This window comes from Mus musculus, chromosome 6 (genome assembly GCF_000001635.26).
Source record: "Mus musculus strain C57BL/6J chromosome 6, GRCm38.p6 C57BL/6J".
NCBI lineage: Eukaryota > Metazoa > Chordata > Mammalia > Rodentia > Muridae > Mus > Mus musculus.
In genome coordinates this window covers 18,075,915-18,089,380 of record NC_000072.6, presented here as the reverse complement: position 1 = coordinate 18,089,380, position 13,466 = coordinate 18,075,915, and the positions used below count along the sequence as shown (strand labels likewise).

Genomic DNA, 13,466 nt, shown 5'->3' with positions numbered 1-13,466 from the left:
AAACAGCGTTTCTTCCTCCAGGTTGGACTTTGCATTCCTTCCCTCCGTGTGACATTTCATGGAGTACATGATACTGAGGAGGGGAGGTACAGGGTGCAGCTGTGGTCCAAACATGTGAAAGCAGGTTTGTGAGTGTGCAGTGCCCAGGGGAATTTAAGCAAATGTTTGGATTGGGTTTCAGGCACAGCTCAGGTCAGCAGTGTAGTCTCTGTTCCTATGCTGCTGCTCGTGTAAGCGATGAACAGCCCTTCAGGGTGTCCTGCAAGCCGCACTTCAGCACCCACAGTGTGCAGCCCGCTGTCCATACCTGCACAGCTCCTGGTTCCAGTTAGACACAGCAGGTGTGCAGGGCAGGAGAGTGTGGAATTGATGCTCATGATTCCTGCTGACCTCACAAGAGAGAGGTGCATATGAGTGTAATCCTTCAACTGCAGGCTCCACAGCCTCCACTCATCACCTGCTTCCTGCCCATGGTTTATCCAGACCTTGGCAGCACCTCTGCAATTGGCCTTTCTCTGGCTGTTCAAGCAAGGAGATGGAGAGGGAGCAGGTTTCTAGCAGTTCCTAGTAACTCAAGCTAGAATATCTTTTTTAGGTTCTTCAGCCTTGAGGCACACAGATGGCATTGACCTTGCATCTCATTGCCCATAGTTAAGGTGAGGTCCAACCCATGGTCTGTCCAGCTAACTGTCCTTACAGTGGGAACAGGCATGAGAAGGATGAACAAACTTTCCTGGTATTCCCCACTGACCTCACAAAGTCCATCACAGCTGAGTGCCAGTCATGGCTCCCCCTTCCTCGTTCCGTAGCTCCTACTTCCCTGGAGAGCTATTACCTGCCATAATAAATTTGTTTTTAGCTGTTGTCTTGGGTGGGATGGAAACTATTGTTTATCATCTTGTATTTTACCAAGTTTCACTGATGGGTCTTCTAATCCATCATCTTACTAGGGAAGTATTCAAGCCCAGATTCTTGCTTCTTGAAATTCTCAGTGCTTTAGCAACACCAAACTTCAAGTTCTGTGGTTTGCACCATTGAGAAGACTGGCCAGTACTACGATATACCAGTGCCACCCAGGAATTAGGAATGGCCTCAAAGAAAAACTTTGGGGGAATATAATACTCAGTCCAACACCAGGGCCTTTGCTCACCATGGTCTGGAAGCCTTAGTTTCGCTTCTGTGCCTCCACATGGACCAGGTAGATTTCTTATCAATATAAGAGGAAGAGTGTGTGTGCGTATTTCAGAAACCCTAGTTTCTGACAGCTTTCCATCCCTGAAGTTCACCTCTCTAAGTTAATATTTTCTTTTTCCTAGAACATTAGTCACATATATCTGATGTATAGTTATGCGTCTTACATGCATACAGATTTGAAGATGTGGCAACACCATAACAGTTTAGCTCTGTAAGGGTCTATATCGTTAATGACAAACAGAGATGGAGGAATATCACGTGCCAGCAGAACTCTCATCTCAAACTGGAAGCCAGTGCATGCATATGGCCAGGCACAAGGTTTGTAACAGTCTCCATGAAACTTACATGATTCTCACAAGAATACTGTGAGCAAGTACTTTCCCTAGTTAACCAGAGGACCTCTCACAATGCCCCACTACTGAAAGGTTCCACAGATCTTCCTTGGAGATAGAGACCATCTTGCAATACTTCAATATGTTTTAGTGAATACTAAATTTACATCCAGACTACAACAACCTTCCAACATATTGTTATTGTAGCACCCACCCCCCAGCGCCCGGCCACTGCACAGTGTTGATCTAAAGGCGCTCCACTCCTGCAGTAGATGCCTGGTTCCTAGCACTTCATCATTGCCCAAATCATGCTGTTTCATTAGTCTTCTGGCTACACTTGTAAATACATACTTAAATGTCCATAAAATATGTTCCTGAAGGTAAACCAACCATTTAATTTGTAATACAACGTGATAGGTACATCATCAGGAATGAATGTTCCCATAAAGTTGAGTTTTGTTGCCCTCTAGTGGAAATCTTATTGAAATAGAGTAGCGAGAAAGTCAGACTTGTCAAGTTTGAGAAAAATTTTGTATGATACAATGCACACAGGCTAGCTTTGAAACTAGGCTAGCTGACTTACTGCATATACTCTGACTCTGAAGTTGGCTGACCTCCAGGACTATATTAGAGCACTGAATTCTAATTTCCTTCCACAGAACAGCTTTTTCATTTATGTCTCATCTGTGGAAATTTTCACACTGTAATAATTTGAATGCTACAACCATGGCACATGTATGAGTGCTCACAAAGATTAAGGGATTTGCTCTGTTGTCTTCCACAGAAAGAGTGGTGAACTCTGACCTGAGCCATTAAATTATGTTGCTTTGAATAAAGCAATTAGCCACTGGCTTCCAGTTATGAAGGGGTTAACAAAATTGTAATGTTAAGATTATATTAGCTTTGCACTTGGTAAATCCAAACAATGAGCTCAGAAACTATTGGAAATAATAGAAATAAAATGACATCACTTTCTAATGCTAATATGCAAAATCCACATGATTTTCAGTTTACAAGCTGACTATCTTGAAAAAACAGTATTGTCATAGATCCCACTCTAGAGAGCAAATGTAAATGTCTAGAAAAAAGAAAAATGAAGGCCCTAAATCAAGACAATTTTAAGCTGTATTGCATAAGACTGAATAAAGAGACTCATTTCTTTGCTAAGATGAGAGCACTTACAAGGGATTTCATATAATTTTTTGAAATTAACTTGTCGATTCAAAGGACCAAGGGAATTGTGTCGACCTTATGAAAAATTCTAGTTTCTAGAAGAAAAATCAGACTAATACCAATACCTTGGGCAAAAATAGCTTTATAATCTCAACATACTAAGGTGAAGCTATGCCTTGATACACCACAGCAAATTTAAATAACAAATGACTAAAATATTTTAATATTCTATTTAAAACAATGAATAAAAAATTTTAAAAATCATTAGCTTTTTCTTTATTTACATTTCAAATGTTATCTCCTTTCCTAGTTTCCCCACCAGAAATCCCCTATCCTCTCCTCCCTTCCCCTTCTCCCAACCCACCCACTCCCCCTGCCTGGCCCTGGCATTCCCCTAACTGGGGCATAGAACCTTCACAGGACCAAGGGCCTCTCCTCTCATTGATGACTGACTAGGCCATCCACAGCTACATATGCAGCTAGAGCCATGAGTCCCTCCGTGTGTTTTCTTTGATCGGTGGTTTAGTCCCAGAGAACTCTGGGGGTACTGGTTAGTTCATATTGTTGTTCCTCCTAGGGAGCTGCAAACCCCTTCAGCTCCATGGTTATTTTCTCTAGCTCCTTCATTGGGGACCCTGAGCTTCCTCTAATAGATGACTGTGAATATCCACTTCTGTATTTGTCAGGCACTGGCAGAGCCTCTCAGTAGACAGCTATATCAGGCTCCTGTCAGCAAGCTTTTGTTGGCATCTGCTACTTTTTGGGTTTGGTGGTTGTTTATGGGATAGATCCCCAGGTGGGGAAGTTTCTTGATGGTCCGTCCTTCAGTTTCTGCTCCAAACTTTGTCTCTGTAACTCCTTCCATGGATATTTTGTTCCCCATTCTACGAAGAAATAAAATATCCACACTTTGGTCTTCCTTCTTGTTGCATTTCATGTGTATTGCAAATTGTGTCTTGGGTATTCTGATATTCTGGTCTAATATCCACTTAAGAGTGAGTGCATATCATGTGTGTTCTTTTGTGATTGGGTTACCTCACTTACAATGATACCTTCCAAATCCATCTTTTGTCTAAGAAATTCATGAATTCATTGTTTTTAATAGCTTAGTAGTACTCCATTGTGTAAATGTACAGCATGTTCTGTATCCATTCCTCTGTTGAGGGACATCTTGGTTCGTTCCAGCTTCTGGCTCGATTATAAATAAGGCTGCTATGAACATAGTGGAGCATGTGTCCTTATTACAAGTTGGAACATCTTCTGGGTATATGCCCAGGAGAGGTATTACTGGATCTTTCGGTAGTACTATGTCCAATTTTCTGAGGAACCACCCAACTGATTTCCAGAGTGATTGTACCAGCTTGCAATCCCACCAGTAATGCAAGAGTGTTCCTCTTTCTCCACATCCTTGTCAGCATCTGCTGTCACCTGAGTTTTTGGTCTTAGCCATTCTGACAGGTATGAGGTAGAAGCTCAGGGTTGTTTTGATTTGCATTTCCCTGACGATTAAGAATGTTGAACATTTTTTAGGTGCTTCTCGGCCATTTTCTATTCCTCAGTTGAGAATTCTTTATTTAGCTCTGTACCCCATTTTTAACAGGGTTATTTGGTTTTCTGGAGTCCGCATTCTTGAGTTCTTTATATATATTGGATATTAGCCCCCAATCGGATTTAGGATTGGTAAAGATATTTTCCCAATCTGTTGTAGGCCTTTTTGTCTTAATGACAGTGTCTTTGCCTTACAGAGGCTTTGCTATTTTATGAGGTCCCATTTGTTAATTCTTGATATTACAGTACAAGCCATTGGTGTTCTCTTCAGAAATTTTTCTCAGGTGCCCCTGTGTTGGAGGCTCTTCCCCACTTTCTCCTCTATAAGTTTCAATGTCTCTGGTTTTATGTGGAGTTCCTTGATCCACTTAGACTTGACCTTTGTACTAGGAGATAAGAATGAATCAATTCGAATTCTTCTACATGATAACCGCCAGTTGAGCCAGCACCATTTCTTGAAAATGCTGTCTTCTTTCCGCTGGATGGTTTTAGCACCTTTGTCAAAGATCAAGTGACCATGGGAGTGTAGGTTTATTTCTTGGTCTTCAGTTTAGTTCTATTCCATTGATCTACCTTCTGTCACTGTACCAGTACCATGCAGTTTTTTATCACAAGTGCTCTGTATTACAGCTTGAGGTCTGGGATGGTGATTCCACCAGAGGTTCTTTTATTGTTGAGAATAGTTTTTGTTATCCTAGGTTTTTTCTTATTCCAGATGAATTTGCAAATTGCCCTTACTAATTCGTTGAAAAATAGAGTTGGAATTTTGATGGGGATTGCATTGAATTTGTAGATTGCTTTTGGCAAGATAGCCATTTTTACTATATTAATCCTGCCAATCCATGAACATGGGAGATCTTTCCATCTTCTGAGATCTTCAGTTTCTTTCTTCAGAGACTTGAAGTTCTTATCATACAGATCTTTCACTTCCTGAGTTAGAGTCACGCCAAGGTATTTTATATTATTTGGGACTATTGAGAAGGGTGTTGTTTCCCTAATTTCTTTCTCAGCCTGTTTATCCTTTGTATAGAGAAAGGCCATTGACTTGTTTGAGTTAATTTTATATCCAGCTACTTCACTGAAGCTGTTTTTCAGATTTAGGAGTTCTCTGGTGGAATTTTTAGGGTCACTTATATACGCTATCATATCATCTGCAAATAGTGATATTTTGACTTCTTCCTTTCCAATTGGTATCCCCTCGATCTCCTTTTGTTGTCGAATTGCTTTGGCTAGGACTTCAAGTACTATATTGAATAGGTAGGGAGAAAGTGGGCATCCTTGTCTAGTCCCTGATTTTAGTGGGATTGCTTCAAGTTTCTCTCCATTCAGTTTGATGTTGGCTACTGGTTTGTTGTATGTTGCTTTTATTATGTTTAGGTATGGGCCTTGAATTCCTGATCTTTCCAAGACGTTTTATCATGAATGGGTGTTGGATTTTGTCAAATGCGTTCTCAGCATCTAATGAGATAATCATGTGGTTTTTGTCTTTGAGTTTGTCTATTTAGTGGATTATGTTGATGGATTTCCATATATTGAACCATCCCTGCATCCCTGGGATGAAACCTACTTAATTAGGATGGATGATCGTTTTGATGTGTTCTTGGATTCTGTTTTCAAGGATTTTATTGAGTATTTTTGCATCGATATTCATAAGGGAAATTGGTCTGAAGTTCGCTTTCTTTGTTGGATCTTTGTGTGGTTTAGGTATCAGAGTAATTGTGGCTTCATAGAATGAATTGGGTAGAGTACCTTCTGTTTCTGTTTTGTGGAATAGTTTGAGGAGAATTGGAACTAGGTCTTCTTTGAAAGTCTGATAAAACTCTGCACTAAACCCATCTGGTCCTGGGCTTTTTTTTTTTTTTGGTCAGAAGACTATTAATAACTGTTTCTATTTCTTTAGGGGATATGGGACTGTTTAGATTGCTAATCTGATCCTGATTTAACTTTGGTACTTAGTATCTGTCTAGAAAATTGTCTGTTTCATCCAGGTTTTCCAGTTTTGTTGTGTATAGGTTTTTGTAGTAGGATCTGATGATGTTTTGGATTTCCTCCGGTTCTGTTGTTATGTCTCCCTTTTCATTTCTGATTGTGTTAATTAGGATACTGTCCCTGTGCCCTCTAGTTAGTCTGCCTAAGGGTTTATCTATCTTGTTGATTTTCTCAAAAAAAAAAACAAAAAACAAAAAAAAAACACAGCTCCTGGATAGGTTGATTCTTTGTATAATTCTTTTTTTGTTTCTATTTGGTTGACTTCAGCCCTTTGTTTGATACTTTCCTCTTGGGTGAATTTGCTTCATTTTTTTCTAGAACTTTTAGGTGTACTGTCAAGATGCTAATGTATGCTCTCTCCAGATTGTTTTTGGAGGCACTCAGAGCTATAAGTTTTCCTCTTAGGACTACTTTCATTGTGTCCCATAAGTTTGGGTATGTTGTGGCTTCATTTTCAAAAGTCTTTAATTTCTTTCTTTATTTCTTCCTTGACTAAGTTATCATTGAGTAGAGAGTTGTTCAGCTTCCACATATATGTGTGCTTTCTATTATTTATGTTGTTATTGAAAATCAACCTTAGTCTGTGGTGATCTGGTAGAATGCATGGGATAATTTCAGTATTTTTATATCTGTTGAGGCCTGTTTTGTGACCCATTATATGGTCTATTTTGCAGAAGGTACCATGAGGTGCTGAGAAAAAGATATTTTCTTTTGTTTTAGGATAAAAAGTTCTATAGATATCTGTTAAACCCATTAGTTTCATAACTCCTGTTAGTTTCACTGTGTCTTTGTTTAGTTTTTGTTTCTAGAATCTGTCCATTGAAGGGAGAGGGGTGTTAAAGTCTCCCACTATTACTGTGTGCAGTGCAATGCGTGCTTTGAGCTTTACTAACATTTCTTTAATGAATGTGGATACCCTTGCATTTGGAGCATAGATATTCAGAATTGAGAGTTCATCTTGGAAGATTTTACCTTTGCTGAGTATGAAGTGCCCCTCCTTGTCTTTTTTAATAACTTTGGGTTGGAAGTCAATTTTATTCGATATTAGAATGGCTACTCTATCTTGTTTCTTCAGACTCTTTGCTTGGAAAATTGTTTTCCAGCCTTTTACTCTGAGGTAGTATCTGTCTTTGTTCCTGAGATGGGTTTCCTGTATGCAGCAAAATGTTGGGTCCTGTTTATGTAGCCAATCTGTTAGTCTATGTCTTTTTATTGGGGAATTGAGTCCATTGATAGTAAGAGATATTAAGGAAAAGTAATTGTTACTTCCTGTTATTTTTGTTGTTAGAGTTGGGATTCTGTTCTTGGGGCTATCTTCTTTTAGGTTTCTTGAAGGATTGCTTTCTTGCTTTTTCTAGGGTGTCATTTCCCTCCTTGTGTTGGAGTTTTCTCTTTATTATCCTTTGAAGGGCTGGATTCGTGGAGGATATTGTGTGAATTTGGTTTTGTCATGGAATACTTTGATTTCTCCATCTCTGGTAATTGAGAGTTTTGCTGGGCATAGTAGCCTGGGCTGGCATTTGTGTTCTCTTAGGGTCTCTATAACATCTGTCCAGGATCTTCTGGCTTTCATAGTCTCTGTTGAGAAGTCTGGTGTAATTCTGATAGGCCTTCCTTTATATGTTACTTGACCTTTCTCCCTTACTGCTTTTAATATTCTATCCTTATTTAGTGCATTCGTTGTTCTGATAATTATCTGTCGGTAGGAATTTTTTTTCTGGTCCAGTCTATTTGGAGTTCTGTAGGCTTCTTGTATGGTCATGGGCATCTCTTTCTTTAGGTTAGGGAAGTTTTCTTCTATAATGTTGTTGAAGATATTTACTGGCCCCTTAAGTTGAAAATCTTCATTCTCATCTATACCTATTATCCTTAAGGTTTGGTGTTCTCATTGTGTCCTTGATTTCCTGGATGTCTTGAGTTAGGATCTTTTTGCATTTTGCATTTTCTTTGATTGTTGTGTCCATGTTCCCTATGGAATCTTCTGCACCTGAGATTCTGTCTTCCATCTCTTATATTCTGTTGCTGAAGCTCGTATCTTTGGTTCCTGATTTCTTTCCTAGGATTTCTATCTTCAGAGTTGTCTCCCTTTGTGATTTCTTTATTGTTTCTACTTCCATTTTTAGATCTTCGATAGTTTTGTTCAATTCTTTCACCTGTTTGGACGTGTTCTCCTCTATTTCTTTAAGGGAGTTATGTATGTCCTTCTTATAGTCCTCCATCATCTTCATGAGAAGTGACTTTAGATCCATATCTTGCTTTTCTGGTGTGATGGTGTATCCACGACTTGCTATGGTGGGAGAGTTGGGTTCTGATGGTGCCAAGTAACCTTGGTTTCTGTTACTTCTGTTCTTATGCTTGCCTCCAGCCATCTGATTATCTCAAGCACTCCCTGCCCTGGATATATCTGATTGGAGCCTGTCCTTTCTGTAATCCAAGTTAAGTCAGAACTTCTCAGAGTCTAGCATTTTTTGTGATCTTGTGATTCTGGGATCCTGAGATTCTGTGTGTGTCAGAGTTCTTGGCAGTCAAGCTTCCTCTAAGACCCTGAGATCCTGGTGTGACCAAGCTCCTCGGATCCTGGGATCCTAAGATTCTGGGTTTGTTAGAGTGCCGGGAAGTAGTACTTCCTCTGGGGACCATGGGGCTGTCCACTGAGTTCAAAACCAAGGTAGACCAGCGCCGACCGGAAGAAACATGAACCATTGGTCCGGCGGGGTTCCTATGTCTGTGCTCCAGCTGGCCCCAGGCACTCTGGGTTTTGTTGGAACAGATGTTGTGTTCCACTCACCAGTGATCAAAATTTAAAAATTAAAGTCCCATTTAAAACAAGAAAGAGTGTTTCTGGCCTGAAAAAGGCCTTAGAAATACCTAAAATCTGCATTACTGTCATACAAGGGCAAGGCATCTGACTTGAGTCTTCTGTGTTTTACTGGATCATACCAATAGGCCAGAAAACAGGGTATGTAGACATTAAAATCCAGAGAAAGAGCAGCATCCCAAGGTTAAACAGGGACACCTAATCCAAGAAAAGTGACTTAGACTAGAAAAAGAAAAACTTAGACTAGAAAAGGCCATTAAAAGGACATGCCTTATCATTCTGAGGAATAAAAGAGGAGTGTGCTGCCACAGAATAGCAGATAGGCTTTGTGAAACAACTGCAACAAAGTATTAAAGTGGCTGTATAATAAAGTTAAGTATAGCTGTAAAATATTAAGTGAGCTACTGCTGAGAGTAGCTAAGTGGCTTAGAGGGTAGATGTGAAGAAATTGTCTAGACTATAACACAACAGGTAATAGAAAGGGAATCTCTAAAGAAAATATACAAACCATGAAGAACATTGTCAGAAGTTCTACTGTCTAATAAGCTTCCAGAAAGCTGAGGTTTGAACTCAGGAAAGACCAGGGTTATATCTAAAGAAAAGGTTCCAAGAAAAAAAATAAAAGGTAGATGTGCTGCCCTTGAAGCACTAGTGGTCAGGAATAGTCACATACATTAATAAATAGTAAAGGGTTCTTGCCTTCCATGAGAAAATATTTGTGCCATACGTAATTCTAAGTTTTATGGTTAATATTGTCAACATGGCAGGATCTAAACTTGCCTGGAAAACAAATCTCTTGGCAGGTTTGTGAGGGGGGCGTTCTATCTCAGGTGAGCTGAGATGTAAAGACATACCCTAACCAGATGACAAAGTTCCATGGCTGGAAATCCCAGAACTGAGTGAAAAGGAAAGAGGGAACTAAGCATTAGCATTCTCTGCTGTTCTGAGGATGTGACGTGACCAGATGCCTCAAGGGCCTATTGACATCCCTTCACCTCTGTAAAGGGTACCCTTGAACTGTGAGCAGAATAAACCCTTCCCACATTAAAATACTTCTGTTATAGCAGCAAGAAAAGCAAAGTAAACAAGTAGCATACACATATTAATTAAGAATTAAAATATATATGTATATTACAGCTTCAAAATACCTTTAAAGAATTTTAGAGCTTATCAAGGAAATTTCATATCAAAACACTTCCTATGCAAAAATGATTGTTGTTATTTGGCAATTTAACAGCTATATATGGAAGAAGACAAATGTACTGAGCATTCCATTATGAATCTGAAATTATGTGTCTAGTTTTTCATCATCTAAGAGTGAAGATAAAATACTTTGACATATATATATATGTGTATATATATACATATATATATATGAACTCAAAACTGTTTTCCTTATCAGGGACACCACTGACATTTAAAGTAAGATCCTCGCAGGATACATTATCTGGTCCAGGTCCTCATCCATTTAATTCAAATTAATTCCCCCCAGTGATTATACTGACCACTAGAGGGAACCAGTAGACCTACTGCATAATACACTTGATGTTCAGGGTCTGCATGGATTTCTGCATTAAAACTATTTCAACAATAAGACAAAGCCCAGAGACAAAATAGAGAATGATTCTTTCCCAAATCTGGGTAAAGAATTAACAGAGTTTTTGTGGTACACAAAATTGCTCAAGGAGAATAGCAAAAACTGTTTTTAAAATCATGGTTACATAAAATTTGAGTTTAACATAGAAAATAATGCCTCCTGGAACTTAAAAATGAAACATTTGAATTCAAAATCTAGACAAGAAAAAGAGACTAGTGTCAGTGGTTTTGCTAAAATTATTGGTGTGAAGAAGTCACATTCAGGACATACCTCCAGCTAATAAACCTATATAGAGAAGTACTGTTTGTTGATAGCATAAGTAATGTGAATAGAAACATTAACTTCAGGTCAAAATGTGGGATTCTTAGATCATTCCATAAGTGATTCATCTCTAAAGTTGTTCATACATTAAGTCAGATAATGTGGGTGACTCCAAAGCACTGGGCCCAAAATGTCAGATCTCCCATAAGACAGATTATATTTACATTCCACTCATATACAAAAAATAGAATTATTTTAGTCTCCTTTGAATGGCCCTAGAAACTAAATTTCAGGAGTAGATGGATTGAATCTCTAACATGAGGGAGTGATAAGTTATAGAGAAACCACTAATATTTCCCAGAAAAAAAAAAAACTCAGGAAGTATTTGGCAAATGAGTGGTTTGAACTCTTTCTGGATTAGAGTATATTCTCACTGAAAATAAAATGCTATCCTAAACTAAAATGGGATGATAACAGACTAGATTAAGGCATGAGACCCAGTGTTGTGGCCTTATCTGTGTCTTCTATCTCTGGATTCCCAGCATAAGCAAAATGGGCTCTCTGATTAAATTCTAGAGGAAGGTATAAACTCACTGTTCATATTAGAAAATGGGGATTAACTTAAACTCACATGTGCATTTCTTCACTATATGGTAGGTGTAAGTAATGCTTATTTACTACAGATTAATTTAAAAATATTTTACATGTAGTGTATTTTGATCATAGTCTTTTCTCCTCCTTTAACTCCTCCAAGATCCTCCCCCCTCCAACTTCATGTTTTATTTTCTGGCTCAACACACCTCCCTCCCTCCTTCCCTCCCTACCTCCTCCTCCCTCCTTCACTCCCCCCTGCACCTCCCCACCTCTCTGCTTCCCTCCTTCTCTCCCTCCTCTCTCCCCTCCAGAACAAAACCAAAAGGTCAAAATAAACAGCCAATGAGACAAAATATCAAAACAGAAGGTACACACAAAAAGACAGAGTTGAATTTGTGTTTACTGTCTGGGCATGGGTTCTGGAGTGTGGTTGATAGAACTCTGATACTCAATTGTGTTTTTAAAACTTGCCTGCTACATTAAAAGCTCTTGTTACCTTCTGTTTTCTCTTAAAACACTATTGATGATATTGTATGTGCATATGCCCATGAGATTGACTGGCTGCTGGTGGTAACATGAACACATGTGTTTCTTTCCTCTTCCTCTCTAGGAGACTTATGACGCCAATCATGTATGCTGCCCGAGACGGTCATACTCAGGTTGTGGCTCTGCTTGTGGCTCACGGAGCCGAAGTTAACGCCCAGGATGAGAATGGTTATACTGTGAGAAATGCTTTTCAGTGTGCCTTCTGTTTCTGAGACAGTGATACTTTGCTATTATATCAAGAACCTACACAAATGGGTAGTTTGGCTTGGTTGATGTTTACTGTCGAAGAGTTAAGAAAGTTTTAGAAGGCTTGGCCTGGTAAGAGCACTGTGATGGGCAGAGCTTACAGAGGAAGGGACTCTTTGACCCTTGATAAAAGAGGCTGTAACACACGACAAAACCAGGCCTCAGGAAAATGCACACAAATTCCTTCCTAGAAAACATCTGTAGTGGCAGATAAGTTCTTTATTCCATGACATTACTTAACTGCGTAAAACAGTGTTTGGTTCAGTAAAATCTGTAAGTACAGCTGGACGTGTGTTTACATTATATTGTGCAATGAGGAGATTGCATCACTCTGCTAATTAGCTATGCTCTCCTTTTTACTGTGCCATAAATACCGGTGAAAATATTTCTTATCTTTCTCACATGAAGCCCTTTTTAAACAGACTTCTTTCCCACACTTACAGGCCTTAACATGGGCAGCACGGCAGGGTCATAAAAATGTAATTCTGAAGTTGCTTGAACTGGGAGCTAATAAAATGCTACAGACCAAAGATGGCAGAACACCAAGCGAGATTGCAAAAAGAAATAAACATCTTGAGGTATTCACCTGTGAACTTACTGTGTCATCATTTTATCATGTAGAATTTTTATGTTATTTGTCACAGTTTCTAAGTATAATAATAGCATTTTGAACAATTATTAATTACTTGAGTTTTTATTCTACAACCAGGTAATGAAACTTTGTTTTGTTAGAATATTCACTTTTTAAATCAAAATGATATTAGTCACTTAAGTGATATGAAAAGATAGCAAAGCCTTAATCTGTCCCTAGACGTGACACTGTCACAGGCATAGATTGCTTTGCGAGGCACACTTAGGGTCTGTCCATGCAATACATACTCATGCTGCTACAGCGAGGATCGCCTTACTATTTATAAATAACTGTCTAAATGCTTTAGCTCATCTGGAAACTATTAATTGCTATCCTTGATTTCTGAATTTCTAAATCAGTGATTTTATTGTTATGTTAAGTGAAGGAAGCCTTTACTTGGTTTTACAGAAGGTTTTTTCGGGATAAAGAGTTATAAGTCTTTGAACCACTTACCTTATTAGAAGTTTTCTTCTAGATAGAAAAAATAATATGTTCATCTTCTTTTCAGTGTAAGGGATAATAATAATAATGTTAACG

General features: G+C 38.8%; 1 protein-coding gene across 3 annotated transcripts in view; it reads left to right on the top strand.

Moving 5' to 3' along the window:
* The window catches only part of Asz1 (ankyrin repeat, SAM and basic leucine zipper domain containing 1), a 58,098-nt gene that overhangs the window by 19,681 nt on the left and 24,951 nt on the right, over window positions 1-13,466 (top strand). The window contains exons 2-4 of one of the 3 annotated variants that reach the window (XM_006505176.3): window positions 596-656; window positions 12,117-12,228; window positions 12,742-12,876. In XM_006505176.3, coding sequence (XP_006505239.1) covers window positions 12,124-12,228; window positions 12,742-12,876 — 240 coding nt within the window. In that variant the 5' untranslated portion in view covers window positions 596-656; window positions 12,117-12,123. Of the gene's footprint in view, window positions 1-595; window positions 657-11,814; window positions 11,874-12,116; window positions 12,229-12,741; window positions 12,877-13,466 lie in introns of those variants that run through there. The other 2 variants (XM_006505178.3, NM_023729.3) reach the window with 2 other exon arrangements.